The sequence below is a fragment of the Brassica rapa genome, chromosome A10 (assembly GCF_000309985.2).
Source record: "Brassica rapa cultivar Chiifu-401-42 chromosome A10, CAAS_Brap_v3.01, whole genome shotgun sequence".
Classification (NCBI taxonomy): Eukaryota; Viridiplantae; Streptophyta; class Magnoliopsida; order Brassicales; family Brassicaceae; genus Brassica; species Brassica rapa.
In genome coordinates this window covers 2096504-2117629 of record NC_024804.2, presented here as the reverse complement: position 1 = coordinate 2117629, position 21126 = coordinate 2096504, and the positions used below count along the sequence as shown (strand labels likewise).

The window sequence follows — 21126 nt, the reverse complement described above, 5'->3', positions numbered from 1 at the left end:
TGTAGACGACTTACATAGAAGTCTTTTGGCCAATGCAGAGGTTAGTTTTCCAATTGACTTTTAAATGTGTTTTTAGAGACGACTTACATGGATGTCGTCCATCTTTGTTTGTTAAAAAAAAAATTTGAGACGACTTCAATATAAGCCGTCTAGGGTAAATGGGTTAGTTTTGCATTTGACCGGCTTGTGTCAGAAATTTGACTTTTTTTGGACGACTTACCCATAAGCCCTCCAGTAGAAAATTAAAAAAAATCAATATTTTGTTATATATAGACGACTTCCATATAAGTCGTCTCAGGTCAGTTTTGCAATTGAAATTTAAAACATAAAAAAATATTTTTTTCTAGACGACTTACACGAAATTCGTCCATGATTTTATTCCGAGATTCTGGTCAAACCTTGCTTATCTTGGACGACTTCCATGTAAGTCGTCGGACGGACGACTTCTATTTAAGTCGTCTAGAAAAAAAAATTTGTTTTATTTTTCAATTGTAAAACTAACGTGAGATGACTTACATAGAAGTCGTCCAGGAAAAATAAAATTTCTGACACAATCCGGTCAAATGCAAAACTAACTTGTTTACACTAGACGACTTACATGGAAGTCATCTCGAGTTTTTTTTAACAAAACAAAGATGTAAGTCGTCCAGGAAAAATCAAATTTCTGACACAATCCGGTCAAATGCAAAGCTAACCTTTTTACCCTAGACGACTTCCTCGAACTTTTTTTAACAAACAAAGATGGACGACTTCCATTTAAGTCGTTTAGGTTAAAAATCAATTGCAAAATTAACCCAAATGGACGACTTTCTAGAAGTCTACCAGACGACTTCCATGGAATTCGTCTGCGTCAATGTTTAATAAAATTTCATTTTCTCTAAAACTATAAAGACTTTTTAATATTTTTTTGTTAATTCATGTATATTAGTCGATATTTGAGGTCCTGAATAAAATTCAATAACTTAATTGGTTTTAACTATGAGTTTACTGACATTCATGTGTATTAAAGTTTCCAGAAGACTTCCATGTAAGTCTTCTACGTTAGTTTTTGTAAATTTTTTAAGTAACTTTAAGATATGTTTATTTAATTTTCAAAAGTGTTAAGCAACTTCAAGAATATCAAGTAACATGGTTTCATATGTCTTCTTAGATCATAAGATATATTTTTTAATTTTCAAAAAATTTGAAATTTCAATTTTCACTTAAAATTTAGAGTTTCCTGCTTAAATTTTAATTTTCCGCTTAAATTTGCCGCTTATATTTCAAATTCTCGCTTTAAATTTAAGTATTTCGAGAAGACTTACCAGAAGACTTCTAATGAAAGTGTTCTATCTTTGAACTTATGTAATGATTTATCTTTTGTGAATTTGACTAAGTTTTCTTGAGAATTTTTCCCCTTTAGTTGTAATAAATTTGATTTATTTTTTTGTGTTATTGTGTTTTGCTATTGAATTTGTATCAATAACTTTAATTATGTCACGTAAGTTTGGCAAGATAATATTGTGGAATATAAACATATTTACTAACTTTTTTTATTAATATCTTTTCAAATTTACAAAAAAAAAAACACAACTAAAGGAGTACACATGCAAATCACAAAATAGATCATAAACAAAACTATTATAGATTATTCTTTTACAAATACAAGCTTGGACTCCACTTGATATGGAAGAAGACTCCGCCAGAAGACTTCCAGACTTCCTGGAAGTCTTCTGGCGCATTATATTTTATAAGACTTCCGAGAAGACTTTCAATAGCAAATATGTTCATATTCCACAATATTATCTTGCCAAACTTACGTGACATAATTAAAGTTATTGATACAAATTCAATAGCAAAACACAATAACACAAAAAAATTAATCAAATTTATTACAACTAAAGGGGAAGAATTCTCAAGAAAACTTAGTCAAATTCACAAAAAAATAAATCATTACATAAGTTCAATGATAGAACACTTTTATTAGAAGTCTTCTGTGAAATCTTCTCGGAGCAGACTTTGGAACACTTTCATTAGAAGTCATGCAGGTTTTCCAGATCTGGGTTTGATATACATGTTTTTTAGATCTGGAGCAGAATTTGCAAGATTTCTTGGAAGTCTTCTAACACATTATATTTTAGAAGACTTCCGAGAAGACTTCCCGTAAGTCTTCCAAAGTCTGCTCCAGATCTGAAAAACATGTATATCAAACTCAGATCTGAAAAATCTGCGTATCAAAAAACGTTCAAATGGCTTAAAAACAGAGAAAATGAGTGGAAGATTATATAGATCTACATTTATAAAACACACAAAAATACATATCTAAAATTAATAGATCTACCTTTAAATGAGTGGAAGATGAGAACCATGTGAAGAAAAACCTGCAAAACAAGATAAACTAGTAAGAAATGCATGAGACAAAAACAATATATTGATATAAAGTTTGGTGTTTATAAGTTCAAAGAGATTAGAGAGAGGTTTGAGAGTTTTAGAATAAGGAACATAACATTTTTATTACAGCCATTTGAGAGGAGGAGAGAGAATATGTAAATTTTACTTTATATATAGAGACAAAAATTCCAATAAGGTTAAATATTTTTGATTCAGAAGACTTTCAAGTAAGTCTTCTAATAGATGAATTCCTAGACGACTTACTTATAAGTCGCCCAGAAGACTTCAATATTTTTAGAGGTAAATTAAAATATTTTTAGCGGGAAACTAAAATATTTTTAGCGGGAGTTAGAAGACTTTCAGAGAAGTCTTCTAATCGCCAGACGACTTACCTGTAGTCGTCTAGACTCTAAACATAACCCTAAACTAAATTAACTAACTAAACACTTCATAAAATCAGTTTAAACTTAAAAAGTGTTTACTATACACATAAATAAACACATATAGGTAAAATTTTAATTTTTCAAAATAACTTTTAAGCTTTCCAAAATCTAACCCTAAGAATACATACAATACTATAACATATGTTGTCAAACCCTAAGCCAAAGAATATCATGATTAACTACTTTAAAAACTATTCAATTTATGTTAAAAACTATTCAATTTTATTATATCACTTAAAACTATTTATAAATACATGATTTTAATTTTTCACTTGTCGAAATATTTTTTTAATTTTTTTAAAATTATTTTTAAGATTAACTATTCCAGAAGACTTCCATGGACATCGTCTAGACGATATACAATATCTCAGAAGACTTTTCGGAGCTATATTCGTATAATCCTATCTCTCACAACTTACGTTTAGTAGATATTATTGTTTTTCTTTCTCCTACTTTATCATATTTGTTTATGTAATAATTTATTTTATTTATAAGATCATTTTCAATGGCTGCTTCTATCTTTTACTCTAAAAGTAGAGAATTATTTTGTTCCAGTGGTTATATCTATTTTCTAATAAAAAAAATATTTCAAATATATTCTTTTTACTTGTTTATTAATTTATTATCTAATAATTAATTTTCAAAATATTAAAAAAAATTACCTCTGATTTTATCTTATAATAATAACTAGCACAATTATACTATTTATACAACTAAATAATTATTTTAAAATTAATATTTTATTACAACATATAATTATAAACAAACATTGTACTAAACACAGTATTAAAATGTGTAAATTTATATACAATTTTTTTTGGTAAAAAATGATAACATATAAAAATGAAGCGTCATTTTATAAAGAAAAAGTTTCACTCTAAAAACAGAGTAAAAGAACAATGTTATCCTATTTGGTGCAAGATATATCACACTATTGAAGTTATTTTTACTCTATATTTGGTGTTTAGAGAGAAATATATAGTACCATTGGAGATGCTATAAAGATACGAGACAAGTGTCACGATCTGATTATTATTAGATATATGTAGACATATCTTATCGTTTTTATATTTATTGAATACAGTGTGATCAATCAAATTAAATAGACTTATTTTTTATTATTTAAATTATATCTTATCTATTTATTATACAATACTTTTTAAAACATAATAATTTTTTTAATCTTTGTGCTTTTAGCCAAAACTACTTATATTATAAAATGTAGGGAGTATTAAATTAAGTTGGTTTAAAGTCCTTTCTTGTTCCCAAATAGTACTAGACTATCAATCTTATGGTTTTCATTAGTAATGGTGTATTTTAGGTGAGAACTTACATATACGTAAGTGTATATCTTTTTTTATTAATAATATGTGTTTTGTAAAGATACAAAGAAAAGGTATGTTAAGTGTATATCTTTTTATATTAATATGTGTTTTGTGAAGATACAAAGAAAGGTATGTGTAATTGGTAGTTCTATTAGTAAAGTTTTCTTCCTTAAAAATAGAAGACTATCTCCAACCCAATTCTATTTCCATCTCTATATTTTTTTCAAAAATAGAAAAAAATCCATTATAGTGGTGGTTTTACTATAATATATGTCTCTATAATATATTTTTTCTATTTATAGGAAACAAATATAAAAATATGTTATTTTCACCTCTAAAAATAGAGACAAAAAATAACTTTCCTCTATATTATCTTTTAAAATAGATAAAACTTTTTTATAGAGGCATATTTTATAGAAATTCCACTTCTATAATAGAAATTTCAATTTTAGAGAAAAATATGGAAACATACATTGAAGATACTCTTAGATTCGAATTTTAATAATTGTAAAAGATATTTAATAATTGATTCTTATCCCTCATCTAAAGAAATTAGACTTTGACCCAAAACTTATTGAATTCAGAAAAAAATACAAAGAAAGGAAAAACTAGTTAGGAAAACATGACTACAGAAGTTGCTGACCAAAAGATAAATCATTATTTAATTTGATATTATCCTGTAACACATTCTTATTTGATTACTAATGTAGATAGGAATGCACAAAATTACTCACTCAGTCATCTTCCACGTAGTAAGCTAAGATCCAATCCAAACTCTAGCCTTTATATATTAATCAACTTTACTCAGAAGATGGAGTAGTACCATACTTGCTCCCTTCACATAATACTATCAACTTCAACAATAATCCGATCTTTTCAAAGTGAAGATTGAAGATAAAACTTTAATAAAATAAAAATGGGTGAAAACAATGGGAAGAGTGGATGCTTTAGTGTTACAATAGTTGTTTGTATATTTTTGATCGTGGGATTAGATGTCATCGCTGGTTTGGTGGCAATTCAAGCCGAAGTCGCCCAAGAAGAGGTACATATATACATATCTTATATGTGTATATATATATATATATATATACCATAGTAAACAAATGATGATAATGATGACGATGATGGTTTCATTTATGTTATTCCCATGATGCAGGTGAAACACATGAAGGTGTGGTTACTCGAGTGTAAAGCTCCAAGCCAAAAAGCTTTCGTGTTGGGGATAATAGCATTAGCATGTTTGGCAGCAGCTCATATATTCGCCGTTATGATAGGATGCAGTCTCTCCAATATATTCAAAGTACTCGCCGTACCTAAGATGTGTGCATACATCAACATTGCCTGTCTTTCTCTCACTTGGTAACTAAAAATTTAATACTGTAAAAGTAAAAATAGATGTCATAATCATCACATAAATTGTTTTAAGATTTAAATTTTGCGAGCATATACAACACATTAACATTTGTTATATATAATACATATACATTATTACTTGATTTTTTGTTATGAAATTGACAATTGGTGGTGGTGTCTATGGATTGGATGATGGTGGAGAACAGGATCGTAGCAACTGCGGGAGCGGGGATACTTACGATGGGGATATGGACGAACAGAGAGTCGAGATCAAAATGTGGATTCACAAACAAACATTTTTTGTCTTTCGGAGGCAAAGTGTGTTTCCTTCATGCCATTATCTCTGTCGTTTTGTATTTAACAAATATCATCTCTAAAAAATGTCGTTTGTGAAATGTTTGTATGCATTAATGCTAGTTTGTGAAATGTTCGTATTTTTTTTGTTTTATTTTGTTCTACTCATATTTTTATTTAATAAGATAACGTTATGTGGTCCGGGAGAGGGAAGTGAGATTTACTAACCGAGCATGATATCATTATTGATATCTTTCTAAAATTGTATAAAGTAAATATTTTTAATATCAAAATTTGGTGTATTGTCCGCAATTGCGGCATAATCATTTTATATTTACTTGTATGATAAGTTGTTATTTATATCTTCAAAATTTTAAACTGAATATCAAATTATTCATATATGAAAAATATTTATCAAAATATATATTTTGTTATTGCATTAATTTTTTTGAAAGCTCTCATATTATAAATATTTTTAATTATTTTATGCACTTTATTTTAATAAATAAATCTCTGAAATCACCCAATATTCTCTTTTGACATATAAAATTAAGATTTTTACTTCATTAATATTTAACTATAAATTTTATGTTTATTAATTTTAAATATTTTATGATTAAAAAATATTATTTATGGTTAATGTCTTAATAATTTTATATATAGATCTTTTTATTTTAAAATACATTAAAGGGTTTTTTTTTGAATAACAACACAATATATATAGGAATTATATTTTTATTTTATATTATATTTTTATTTTTGGCTAATTTTATTATATAAATTTTAATTGAATTGTCTAATTTAAAATTTGTTTTATTTTTGGATAATTTTTATTATATTAATTTATAATCAGTAATTTAATCAAATAAGTAAATACAATTATTCATTAAGGGTAACAACGATGTTAATCAGTGTAAATTTTAACGTGAGAGTTCGAATGCGAAAATCATTTTGCAAAAAATTATATGTTTTTTTTATCAACTGAATGTTTATTAACAAACTAGTATTGATTCCATGCTACGCATGAGCATATTTTTGCTTACAAAATAAAACTAATTTTTAAGGTAAATTTCAATCATCTACAATACTAAAAGCAGCATATAGAGAGTATACAGCGTGCCACGTCAGATTTTTAACTCGTAAAAATCAGGAGCGTTTTATGTGACACGTCATCCCGTGCTCGCCGTGCTGTTTTGTCTGGAGCGTTATGGGCTTCTGTGGGCTTCATCCGTAATTTACAAAAGGGTTTTATTAAACTTTTACGTCGAAACATAAAATACAAAAGTAACCTCAAAGTCTCCGTCGAAGCTTATCGTCTCTGCCTCTTCGTCTTTTCATCGCCTCTACCTTTTCATTTTCTCCGATCGAAGAGCAGAGAAGCCGAGATTTAATCGAGCCACTTCTACACAATCAGTAGCTCTTTTATGATATCGTTTCACCTCCCCCTTTTCGTCCTTCTTTATATATTGATCTTTTTATTTCATATAAACCAAAATCCTAGAACCACTCAAAACTCGATCCATGGCGATGAAACGAAATGGGAAGTCGCATGTCTCCTCCGACTCTGATGAAAAATTCATTTCCTTCAAGGATGTCTCTCTAGGTCCCCATGAAGCTCAACTACGCTTCCGACTCATCCATTTCTGGGAGGCTCGGAACCCGGTGAAGAAGACACTGATTGGCCTCGAAATGCTCCTCATCGACGAACAGGTTAGTCGATTCTCCCAAAATAGTTTCCAGATCATTAAATCTATGCTTCCGAGAATTTTTGATAGGCTAGGGTTTCGATGGTTATTTTAGACGTCTATTATACGCTTGATTAATTAGTTAAAGTAGTGTTTTGTTTCGTATCTGCCGACGGTTATTTTAGACGTCTATTATACGCTTGATTAATTAGTTAAAGTAGTGTTTTGTTTCGAATCTGTTTTAATTCTGAAGTTGTTTAGTATCTATGTGTTTGTTTCGTATCTGTTTTAGTTCTGAGGTTTTTTAGACGTCTATTATACGCTTGATTAATTAGTTAAAGTAGTGTTTTGTTTCGTGTCTGTTTTAATTCTGAAGTTGGTTCGTTTCTATGTGTTTGTTTCGTATCTTTTTAGTTTTGAGGTTTCATTCTCATTTCGTGATCTGTTATTTCAGGGAACTGTTATTCAAGGATTCATCCCACCGGGGCGAATTAAGAAGTACTTGCCTGAGATGAAACGCGGATCAGTTTACAAAATCATCAATTTCTACGGATTGAAAAACAAACCGGTGTATCGGGTTGCTGATCATTTCGCAACCGTGTCTTTCGCATGGAACTCTGAAATGTCGGTTCTTCACGAGATTCCCATCTCTTTTGATGAAGACCGTTTCAGGTTTCATTCATACGAAGATTTTGAAGCCAACTGTGATCTCAAAGGTGACCTCTACGGTAAGCATATTAGTTTTAGAAATCATCTCTCAGTTACATTACTTTGTGTGTAGAAATCCTCCTGCTTAGGTAAAAAAATCTATATTTTAAGGGTTAAATAAGTAGTTCAAATATTTGGTTTCTAGAGTTTTATTAGTCATATAACTTACTCTTTTCGTGTAAATGTTATAGATGTTATTGGCCACATGAAGCTGGTCGATGGACAGACTCTTATTGTGCGTCCCAGCCTTGACGATATGAAGATTGCTACCACTCGGCATATTATGATTCATGTGCAGTCGCATGAGTAAGTGTGTTCTTTTATTTCAAGTAATCATCTCCCGGTAGTTCTTAAATACCTATGAGTTTATTTTTGCAGTGGACCTGTGATGAAGCTCTACCTTTGGGACCAGGCTGCAACAGACTTTTGCAAGAAATTCAACTCCTGTGAAAACACTCCCACAGTGCTTTTGGTCACAATTGTTAACACTAAACGTCTCGGAGGTAATTATTTACCATTCCTAAAACGTTTTCTTCTTTATCAATAGTTGTTAATTTTCACTCAATCCTTTTTAATGATTCTTACATTATTGAACAGGTACCCTTGCCCTATCCTCTATGTCCTCCACACGGGTCTTCATGGACTATGATGTCCAACAAACCAGGGATTATTTCACCTGGTATGTATATCCGTCTTCAGCATCTATTCTATACAGATTCATCTGAAGCGTAAACTTACACTTATAGCAGTGATTGACAGAAGCACTGCTTTTTATTTTGTTTCAGGCTGGGCTCTAACCCAGAGATTGCTAATCAAGTTAGCGCAGACGTCATCACTAAGCGTGAGACACTGACTATAGCAGATATATTCTCCTATATGACTCAGGAATCTGCAAAGGTAAAAGTAAAGCTGTATTACTTACTCATTTTGAAACACTGATATATTTTAATCTCATGCTTATAAACTTTCGCAGGCTGCCTTTTTTGAGTGCACGGCTACGATTGATGATGTTGTTCATGGCTCTCCTTGGTACTACATTGCATGCAGTGAGTGCCATTCTAAGGCTACCAACGGCCCAAGTTCGTTGATTTGTACAAACACAAAATGTGGGAAGGTTAACACAGCTGGCGTTCCACAGTATGTTATCTCGCTTTAATATTCAATTACGGTTTCAATAGTATTAGTTTTTGATTATTGCATTTTTGACGTTAGTTTCTTATTCTTTCACAACAGGTACCGGGCAAAGATTTCTGTTTATGACAACAGTGAACAAGCTTTTTTTGTCCTACTTGGAGATGCTGGCGTGAGTTGACTGGAGGCCCGCATCCGAGTTAGTTAGCAGCTACTTTGAGGTAACTGAGCATCAGTTTATAATCTCAAATGCATTTTTTCCTCATTGTTGCTGATCTCTCAAGTGACTAAGCTGACACTATTATAATTGATTGTAAGGCTAATAAAAGCGAAGGAGCTGACCATGAGATGCCTGTCCCGGAAGCTCTGATCAGTACCATTGGACAGACACATAAGTTCTGTGTGAAAGTTACAGACCACAACTTCTCAGGCAATACCCGAGCCATAACTGTGACACCCCCGATCGTAGATGACCGAAAATGACACGGTCGATGTTCCTCGATGGTTGATCCGAGGATCTCAGAATACTTCCGATCACCTTAGACCAGCAACCAAAGAACACCAACGCTCCTATTGAATATCACTCCAGGCTTTTCAACCCGAAAAAGCAATATCCGATAGTTAGTATATATAACTAAAAGCACATGTATAGTTTAACTTTGATTTGTCAGGACATGTGTATGCATAAAAATATTAGCACATATAATCAATTAACCATAAACATATAAAGATAAATTAGATTTGGTTTAAAAATATATATTGATGTTAATTAGATTTTTGAAAATGTCCATTTACTGGTGGTAAAAATGAAGTGGTAGCATGAAAGTGGTAAACATGTAATTTTCCAAAAATATTATTACAAATCCAATTCAAACAGTAAACATGGTGGATGAAAATTTACCTTTCATCCAAAGCCTTTCTTCCGGTTCCACCATGTTTGGTTTTACAAGAAACATCTAGGGTAATATTAAAATTAGTAAATATACAATATTGAAAAAATAAAAAATAAAAATATTGTATAAGAAATAGAAAAAGTTCGTTAAAAATCTATCTGTAAAATGTATAATAAAATAAATATTAAGGAAATATTACATTAAAAGACTATTATAATATTATCATTTGATATAAAAGGAAGAAAATTAGAATAAATAATATAACATTTGAAAATCAATATAAATGCAGAAAAAAAATTTACAAATCGATCTGAAAAATGTATAGTAAAATAAATATACGGTATAAAAATGGAAATATTACATTAAAAATTTATCATTATATTACCATTAGATATAAAAGTAATAAAATTAGAATAAGTAAATATACAGTATAAGAAACAATAAAGAATAAAGCCCTAAAAATAATAAATAATAAGTAAATATACAATATAAAAAATGGAAAACTACATTAAAAATCTATGTGAAAAATGTATACTTTTACATTTTTATTATTTCCAAATATTTTTATAAATAAATGTATGATATAAAAATAAATAATAAGTAAATATACAATATAATAAATATAAATATTACATTAAACGTTTATCGTAATATTATCATTTAATATAAAAGCAAAAAAATTAGAATGAGTATATAGAAAATATAAGAAAAATAAAAAAATAAGTAAATATATAATATAAGTAATATAATAATTAAATTAAACATCTATCTAAATTTTGTTTTTACTAAAATAAATAATCAGTAAATATACAATATAATAATATAAATATTACATTAAACATCAACCGTAATATTAGAATAAGTAAATATGCAATATAAGAAAAAAATAAATAATAAGTAAATATGCAGTAGAAGAAATACAAATATGAGGTTAAAATATAATCTCAATATTTTTATTTAATATAAAGTAAAAATTATTGGAATAAATAAATATAAAACATAATAATAAAAAACGAAACAATAATTAAATGTACAATATAAGAAATAAGAATATTACATTAAATATCTAACGTAATATTAGTATAAGTAAATACACAATATAGAAGAAATAAATAATAAAAAAAATAGAGCTAATTTGCTGAATATACCAAAAATGGTGAGATACCATAGAATAGGGGGAAAAGGGTAATAATGGAGGGAAAAAAATTGGAGGGATATAGTGTATGGAGTGTAAATAGGAGATATTTGGTGTGTAGGGAGTACAAATTCTCAAAAATATATAATATAAGAAGTAGAAAATGTATATTAACTATCTATCTGAAAAAATGTTAAATAAAATAAATAATAAGTAAATAATATATTAAAAATATATTTTAGTATTACTATCTGCTATAAAACAATAAGAATAGTTAGATAATTAACATTTGAAAATTAATATAGTGCTGCGCGTAGCGCAGATTAATCTCTAGTATAAAAGTATAGAGGAAGAGAAGAAGAGGTCATGGACAGAAGAAAGACCGTGGGTATGTGTTAGATGGTTATGTTTTTTCTTCTAACTAGGGATTAACCCGGGCTACGCCCGAGATTTTTTATTTTTTTCTAATTTAAGTTGTTAAATCATTTATATTTAGGTTATGATATATATTTATATAAATGTTAAGATGCATGTCATAATTAAAATTTGTTTTTGAATTTTAACACGTTAAATTAACATATTTTTTACTATTTAATTTTTTTTTTAATTTTGTTGGCTATCTAGTTATCATATTTAGCAAAACTATATGTTGAGTGTTGGAATAAATGTTTTAGATATTTAATTAAACTGCAGAGTATTTTTGGATCGACCACATGCTCAACAATCGATTGATCCGTAAAAAGATGGTCGATCTCCTTGGCCAGGTAAGTACAATTTTAGCAAAAATATCTTTGATTTTCAAATATTAAGTATATAACTATTCTTTTGAATATTGTTTATGTAAATATTTTTTGTGATGTTTGAATTTGTGATGTTCGTATATTGATGATATTGATGTTTAACAATTTATTGTTTTCTGGAAATAGAAAATAATGATATATCAAAACGTATATAATACTTGTTAAATGATAGTATAATGTAAATTACATCCATTATTTGAAAATAACCATTTGTTGTTTTTATTTTTTTTTAAATCAGAAATTATTTTTATTTAAAAACATTATTCATATATAATATAATAGTTTAAGTTTGGAAGATTAATCTATATATATAAATTATGTATATTTTTAAAAAATAATTTAAGATATTATATATTGAGTAACTGAATAAAAGCTGAATTTCTTATCTTGAAAATCAAATATTTATATTTTTGTCTTCACGTTATACTCACCAATCCATTATTGATATTTATATCTCTGTATGTTTTTTTAAAAAACTTAGTTTTAAGTAATAAACGAATTCATCACCTATAATGTTCTGTAAACTATATTTGAAAACTCTCTAAAATTATATTTTAAGCTTAATATTACTATTATTTAATTTAATTTATTTTAAGCATAATATATGCTAAACCAACTTAAATTATATTTACAATATGATCATCCTAAACCAGTTAATAAACCAAAAACAATACTAAACCAACATGAACCAATACCTGATTCGGCGAGGAAGGAAGTGTTTCGGGATAAACGCTTAAATGAATGTTAACAATAAAATTATAGATTAGATTACTTTAAATTTGTAAGAATACTTTCGAGTCTATGAAAAGCAATTCAATTCTCATGAATAAGTTTGGCTTTTGGAAGTTGCGGGTTTCCCAACAATGAATCCACCTAATAAAAAGTTTGTTGTTATAAGAAATCACTTTCAAGGTCATTAAAGGTTTTTGGGACGGCAAGAGTTGATAGTGGAACCATTTTTTTGCTCGAGTGATTTGAAGCTTTCCTTGATAGTGTGAGGTTGATGTTGATGGAATAATGAGTTTTATAGGAACTTTCTTGATGTAAAACTATACATTTTTTTTTGTTTAATGTGGTATTTCCATTTTTATATAATTTACTACCATTTTAAGATAGATGTACATTTTAAGATAGATGCTTAAATCTTAATGTATTTTTTCTATTTTTTAAAATGTTTATTTCCATTTCTTATATGTTTTTTACGTAATATCTATATTTTATATTTTAAAATATATATTTAAATCTTAATGTACTTTTTCCATTTTTTCAAATTGTGTATTTACTTATATTATATATTTTACATTTTAAGATAGATGTTTAATGCTTAATGAACTTTTTCCATTCTTTTAAAAAAGTTGTGTATTTACTTATTATTATATAGATAATTCATATATTATATATTTAATGCTTAATGTTTATTTCCATTTCATGACTTTTTATTTACTTAATATCTCTATTTTAAATTTTAAGATAGATGTTTAAATCCTAATGTACGTTTTCCTTTTTTTTTAAAATTGTATATTTCCATTTGTGATACTTTCTATTTACGTAATATCTATATTTTAAATTTTAAGATATATTTTTAAATCTTAATGTAATTTTCCATTTTTTAAATTGGGTATTTACTTATATTATATATTTACTTATGATTTATTTTTCTTTATATTGTGTATTTCTATTTCTTATACTTTCTATTTACTAATAATTTTATATTTTAAGATAGATTTACATTTTAAGATAGATATTTAAATACTAATGTACTTTTTCCATTTTTTTAAATTGTGTATTTCTTTTTCTTATACTTTCTATTTGGGTAATATCTATATTTTACATTTTAAGATAGATGTTTAAATCTTAATATACTTTTTCCATTGTTTTTAAGTTGTGTATTTCTTTTTCTTATACTTTATATTTACTTAATATCTATATTTTACATTTTAAGATAGATGTTTAATATTTAATGTACTCTTTCCATTTTTTTTTAAAATTGTGCATTTACTTATTATTGTATATATTATTCGTATATTTATATATTTATAATATTTACTTATTATTTATTTTTCTATATATTGAGTATTTCTCTTTCTTATACTTTATATTTAGTTAATATCGATATTTTATATTTTAAGATAGATGTTTAAATCTTAATGTATTTTTCCATTTTTAATGTAAAACGGCAATGTTTAATAGAACAACTTGGACAAATAGTCAAATAGTTATATTTATGTTTTTTTCTTTTTTATATAAAATGGTAATGTTACATTATGGAGATAAGCCATTTTTTTTAGTGAAAATTGTAATCTTACATATGTTTAATGTAGTTTTCCATTTTTTTTATGTTGTATGTTTACATATTATTGTTATTTTTAAATGTAAAATGGTAATCTTACATATGCTTAATGTAGTATTTCCATTTTTTATGTTGGATGTTTACATATTATTTATTATTTTCTAAATTATATATATAATGTTTTTTTTACAAAATAGTAATGTTACATTATGGAGATAAACCGTCTTTTTTTTTAGTGAAAAATGGTAATCTTACATATGTTTAATGTAGTTTTTCCATTTTTATGTTGTATGTTTACATATTATTTTTTTAAATAAAAATGTAAAATGGTAATCTTACATATGTTTAATGTAGTATTTCCATTATTTATGTTGTATTTTTACATATATTTATTATTTTCAAAATTATATATAATGTTTTTTGTTTTTTTTTATAAAACGGTATTATTACATTATGAAGATAAGCCGTCTTTTTTTAAGTGAAAGATGGTAATCTTACATATTTTTAATATAGTTTTTCTATTTTTATGCTGTATGTTTACATATTATTTATAATTTTTGAAAATTGGTAATATTAAAATGTAAAACTATATTTTATGCCACGTGTCATCTTTCGGGAGAAGTTTTTTTGCTGATGTGGACGCTCTATGGAGCTTCAAAAGGTCCATTTTATTAGTATAGATTATTACTATATATTTTGTCTATAAATTTCGGGAAATTTTCATGTTTACCTTTGTAAAAACCTTATTTTACTACATTGGAAACAACTAATATTTATATAAAGATAATAAAAACATAAATCAAAATTACAATACCAATATTATATAGGAGAAGTGCTTTTTATATTCTTTGTTCCAAAAGCAATAACTTAAAAATAAAACGTACACATTAACTCAAATAATTAAATTCCAACCGATCATTATGAGAGTCAATGACAACGTCTTTTACAATCAATGGAAAATATATTTTTGAATCATAACATTAATTTGAATTTGACCCAAAACATTATTAGGGTATTAGACTAGTTGTCTATTTATCAAATTAATTTTTAATTCCAAACTAGTCTTTTCCAAATTTAATTTGGTTAACTCGGTTTAATGTGCAAACACATTTTAATCGACTATATCTTTTTACCAATATATCATAGTATATTTATATGGTCATGAACCATTTTATTATTTCTCCATATAAACAAGAGGACTTCCATCTCGTATTTTAAAGTGAGACATTTACTAGTTTTTCAAACATAGTCAAATTGTCAAGCTTTATAAGCTTTCCAAGTCAATGATTTTGGACCAACATTTCTCATTCAAACAAACTAAGATTTTGACATGTGGTTACACTACTTTATAGTGTCCACGTTTATTTGGACCGACATCTTCGCTCGGAAACTTACTGAAAAATGGTCTTAAACCATTTTGTCAAAAACTAGTTCCAACAATCCCCCATATGAATAGAAATGACTCTAGACACTAGACGACTCGACATACTTGACTTCCTAGACAAGACTCGACAAGACTCAACTAAGGACTTTTGAGAGTACAAACGAAAAATCCACTGCATGATGAGTTGGTAGCAATTTTGCAGCCTTGAACCAATCATTGTTAATAGCTATCGGATTTACTCGGCCATGAGGTGGTCATGATGTCTTGAACCTCCCGGGCTTTGGTGTAAACCTAGACAATAGCTACAACACAATTTCATTCTCTCACAGAACTAAGTTCCTTATTGTGTTCATTTTGGCCGTGAACAAAGCTGGTTAATCACCCTCACAATGTGATTTGCCATTAGTTTTGTTTAGAGGAGTCTCATGTACTACTCAATTCATATCTCAAAACAATGGACACAAATCATTAAAGCTAATGCTTATTCTCTATTCCTTACATGTAGCACTGTTTAATCATCATAGGAATTGAGTATAGACCGAAGTCTTACAGTGCTTTGGGCAGATTTAGTTTGATTTAGTTGTCTCCTTGAACCTATTTCTTGGGATCTACAGTCAGTTAGGTAGAATTACCGCAAAACCTCATCTTAATTCATAGGCTACCCATTTCTTTAGATGATATAACAATTTGATCTCATGACATACTTTTAATAAAAGGATCCTAGTTTGTCATCACAGTGAACATAATCTTTTGAGATTAGTCGAAATCAATTATCTAATGATTTTTGTCATCTTTTATTCGAGATACAATTAACCATTATACACAAAACACAGTGTATGACACTAGTTTTTTTTGTTTTTTTATTACTTCTCCATATATAAACAAGAGGACTTTTACCTCGTATTTTCATGTGGGACATTCACTAGTTTTTCAAACATAATCAAATTGTGATTTCCAAGTCAATGATTTTGGACCACCATTTCTCATTCAAATGAACTAAGATTTTGACATGTGGTTACACTACTTCATAGTGTCTACGGTTATTCTGACGAACGTCTTCGCCCGGAAACTTTCCGAAAAATGGTCTTAAACCATTTTGTCAAAAACAAGTTCCAACAACCTTCACTAAATAGACATTTTCACAAATACATTATTCACTAAGACCATCTCCAACCCATAACTATTTTATCTCTATATTTTTCCCTAGAATAGAGAAACTCTATTATAGAGGCAAAAATGCTCCAATGTATGCCTCTATAATAGAGTTCCTCTATTTATAAGAGAAAATATAGAGATATGCTATATTCACCTCTAAATGTAGATGGAAAAAGTAACTTTCCTCTATATTTTTTTTTCTAAAATAGAGGAACTCTATTATAGAGTCATACATTGGAACATTTTCACCTCTATAACATATATCTTTATTTTAGAAAAAATTATTATACCATTGCTTTATATACATATATATATATATATAATTATTTAAATAAATTAAAAAAATATTATTATTTATAGTTTTCAAGTTATATGTTTTCAAATTTGAACTTTTTTATAAAAAAATTTATTGATTTGTTTTTGAATTTCGTTTTCAAAGTTTGTTTTCAAATTTTGTTTTTGAAATTCGAAATTTCTTTCTGAAACTTTTTTTAAAAAATTCAAAAATTTTAAAGTATTTATTAATATATTTATTATAATCCTAAACTTCACATTCCAAAACCCTATCCTACCCCTTAACTCTAAACTCTAAGTCTAGATTAGTTAACTCTAGAATTATTAAAATCTTTTTACCTCTTTAAAAGTGATTAAAGTAAACATGAAAAGTGGTATTAGGAATATGGTATTATGTGAATTTTCATAATATTTAATGCTTAAAGATGCATCATGAATTTTATACATTAGAAAAAAACATTTTCTATGCCTTGATGATGTTTGATGTTCTTGAATGGATTGTATTATTAAGTATAACAGTTTATATGTAATTTTAATTTAGAGAATAAACCTCACCTTTGAAGAGAATTTAAGAAAACAATCTCAGTTTCTCGCTAACAATTTGAGAAATCTCACCTTTGAATATAGGTAGTTGTCGATGAAGACAAATGGATATGGAGATTTAAAATGTTAAAGTACTATCTGCGTTTAGAAATAACCGAGAAGAGTAGATTAATTTATATAGGAGATGAAGAAAACATGCAAAATAAATAAATCAACTTAGCTTAAAGTTTTTGAGAAAAATAGGAGATCAAAGAAATTTTAATTTCAATTATTTTTAGTTTTAATTGTTTTGTAAAACTTTTTCATGTGTTGTATTTGATTCGTTTAGGTGACTTTAGTTTTAGTATATAAAACTAGATCTCGATCCGCACATCCGTGCGGGTATAAATTTTAGTTACCAAAAAATTCATTTTTGAACCATTGCAAAGAATTCATACCTCATTCAATCTAATCAAATCACGTTAAAATCCAAGTAAAAATGGAAACATAAACAAACACACAAACTCGTAAATAATATGGATTAGGCTCAAATGGCATAAGAAGTATCTCTTGGCTTGGGTGTTCTAAGCAATATGTCATTCCACAGATAGATATTGGAATAAAATGATTTAAATAAGATACTAAGTATTCTGAAGCTTATGAAATACGGTGAAAGAAAGTTTTAAAGTAACAGACTGTACTTGTCCACATCCTTTTTCAGCACTTTTATTGCTTCAATAACAATCAAACCAGCAACAATGGCGTTAGTCTTAGCAACGGCATGAACAATGATCCCAGCAATACCTTTGGCTTTAAAAGACTGTGCTGAGGAATTCCAAAAGACTACGCACCAATATTTGCAGGAGCAATGACAAATTCTATAGCTAACTGGTCATATTTGTCAAAAGTAAGGTGTCCTATTTTCTGTGGCAGCATATAGACAAAACCATGAGTTAATCAGTACACTGAAAGTGATGAAGCGGAAAGCTACACTACATCAGAAAGTATATATATGTGTGAATATAGATAGATGGAGAGAATTCACATAAATGAGCACACAAAACAAACCTGTTGATGATGATAATCTACACGTTTGCACTGGAATCCATTGATAATGATGATAATCAAAACCTAAGTACCACACCACACTAATCAACGATCTATTTTGACCCAATTCCCATCTATTACTACGCATATAAATATGGTGTGTTAGTTACGAACGTTCATAGATGATGGATGATCCATGCTTATTCATCCAAGAACACAAACCTAACTCTATAAGAAGTTTCCATAGAACAAAACCTTTTACGGAAGTGAAAGAAGCTTTACCATAGAAGGTGTTGGTGCTGGAAACTTAGCAGGTGGAGGATTCTCAGAACCAAACTTGCTCCATCCAGGGTTATTTTTCTCTGCCTTCACCATGACTGTCCTTTCTAGACCGAAGTCGAACTGAAAACCCGACCGAGGAATATCTACAGCTCGAGGCAATAACTGACGCTGAAACATTGAAGGGTTTCAATTTTATTTTCATTTTTACTCAATAATTATTTTTCCTTTCTTCTTGGATCATTCCAATTGAAATTTGAAATCAAACATTCATATCTGAATCTAAATTCAATAGGGAAAAGTAGTACGTCTTTCACTGGTCGAGTAATCCGATACTCAAGCTTCAGAGTCACCTTGATTCATAATCCAGTTACCCAACAAAAAAATAGAATCAGAACTTAATCGCAATTTCCACAAAACCTAACTCGAGATCAGTGCAGACTTACATGAAGAAGAAGGAATGGAGAAGAGTTATGTTGAGAGACGGATTTCTCTCTGACAGAAGACCTTACATAGGGTGGCTGGATGCTTGAAAAGGAGACGCCGAGGCTGGTTCGTACACAGGGCTAGCGCATGAGGCCCCGGACTTGATCATATGTTCATGTTTACAGAGCTTAATAATTGTATGCTAAATCGGAATACCGGTTTCCGGTTAATAATAAGTAAGTTAAACATACTCCCTCAGTTCCTAAAATATTCATATTCTAGAGAAAAAATTTGTTTCAAAAAAATACATATTTTATATTTCCAATGTAATTTTTATCAAATAATAATAAAAAATTGTGAAGTTTAAGAACATTAATTGCATTTCTTAAAATCTTATTGGTTTAAAAATATACGAAATATAAAATTACAAAAAACTATACATTTATAGCTAATTTTTAATATGTTTTATTAAAAAGTGTGAAAATTCTAAAACATGGATCTTTTAGGAACGGAGGGAGTACGATTTTGTTTGGTTAGTAATGATGTCAAAAAAATAAGTGAGGTGACTTAGTAATGATGTCAAAATTTTATTAAGAAATAAATGAAATATGATTTTCTAATAATGGTCAGTTTTAAAAAATCACATATGAAAGAAATTATAACTTCTATTTTAATAGATAAGGGACTAAACACAAAAGGCCCAAAGGAAGATTACTCATGACAGACATAAAGTTATGGGATTTTTGCAAAATTGACCTACAACTTAAAGTCAAACACAAAACTAACCTCCCTTTTTTTTGAAAATTGGTTTTGCCATATTCACCCCACAAGTTCATATAATTTACGAAAATGCCATCAATTTTTTTTTTCTTTTTTTTTTCGAAAATGACATTTTTACTCTCTCACCCTCATCATCTTCAAGTAATTACAAGATTGCCATTGTCATCAATACCACAACCACCATGAACAACCAATTTGAAGCTCTTAATGCTCCCAAAATCGATTTACCCTTCTTCTTTTTCCATTCTTGTGAACTAAACACAACATATCTCTCAATTTCTCTCCACAATGAGCTAAAAAAACCCAAGATTTTGATTCTAAATTTTTTATGGTTCATAGAGTCATAGAAGCTAACAATTATGGGTGGGTGACTTTCGTTTGTGATTCTGTGTGCTTGGAGAAGCCTTATGTATGCTAAGGAACTTATCTCACCAATTTAAGGTATGACATCGAGTTTTTTTCCAGATCTGTTCGTCAGACGACTTACTTGGGAAGTCGTCTGGCTGTAGACGACTTACCTTTCAGTCGTCTGGCTGTAGACGACTTACCTGGAAGTCGTCTGGTCAACGCAGAGGTTATTTTTACAATTGACTTTGAAATCTGTAACCTGAGACGACTGAAAGTTAAGTCGTCTACTATTGTTTGGATTCAAAAAAAATTCCAAAGAACCTAGACGACTTACATTTCTGTCGTCATAGGTTAGTTTTGCATTTGACTGGATAATTTCAGAAGTTTGACTTCCCCAGACGACTTACATTTCAGTTGTCTGGCGAAAATTAAAATAATAATATTTTTTTAAAAGTAGACGACTT

The 21126-nt window shown here is 28.3% G+C and overlaps 2 protein-coding genes and 1 long non-coding RNA gene across 5 annotated transcripts; 2 read left to right on the top strand and 1 right to left on the bottom strand.

Annotated features, from left to right (window-relative positions):
• The first annotated feature begins 5026 nt into the window (after positions 1 to 5026).
• Positions 5027 to 5986, top strand: LOC103844144. Its single transcript, XM_009120921.2, has 3 exons — positions 5027 to 5180; positions 5295 to 5497; positions 5698 to 5986. The coding sequence occupies exons 1-3, from the start codon at positions 5055 to 5057 to the stop codon at positions 5882 to 5884; spliced, it is 516 nt and encodes a 171-aa protein (XP_009119169.1). The 5' UTR covers positions 5027 to 5054; the 3' UTR covers positions 5885 to 5986.
• Positions 5987 to 6226: 240 nt separating this feature from the next.
• On the top strand, positions 6227 to 10196 carry LOC117128950. Of its 2 annotated transcripts, XM_033282021.1 has the most exons (9): positions 6227 to 7495; positions 7925 to 8198; positions 8370 to 8484; positions 8557 to 8681; positions 8776 to 8857; positions 8964 to 9075; positions 9152 to 9315; positions 9412 to 9530; positions 9628 to 10196. In XM_033282021.1, the coding sequence occupies exons 1-8, from the start codon at positions 7307 to 7309 to the stop codon at positions 9488 to 9490; spliced, it is 1140 nt and encodes a 379-aa protein (XP_033137912.1). In that variant the 5' UTR covers positions 6227 to 7306; the 3' UTR covers positions 9491 to 9530; positions 9628 to 10196. The 2 variants fall into 2 exon arrangements, with proteins under 2 accessions (XP_033137912.1, XP_033137911.1); XM_033282020.1 differs by having other exon boundaries at positions 9412 to 10196.
• Positions 10197 to 17401: 7205 nt separating this feature from the next.
• Positions 17402 to 20406, bottom strand: LOC103844145. 2 transcript variants are annotated; one of them, XR_004452795.1, is made up of 5 exons: positions 19555 to 20406; positions 19417 to 19461; positions 19112 to 19279; positions 18851 to 18913; positions 17402 to 18706 (listed from the first exon to the last, which is right to left on the bottom strand). It is a non-coding gene; the product is annotated as an uncharacterized LOC103844145 (long non-coding RNA). The 2 variants fall into 2 exon arrangements; XR_628263.3 differs by lacking the exon at positions 18851 to 18913 and having other exon boundaries at positions 19555 to 20404.
• Positions 20407 to 21126: the final 720 nt, after the last annotated feature.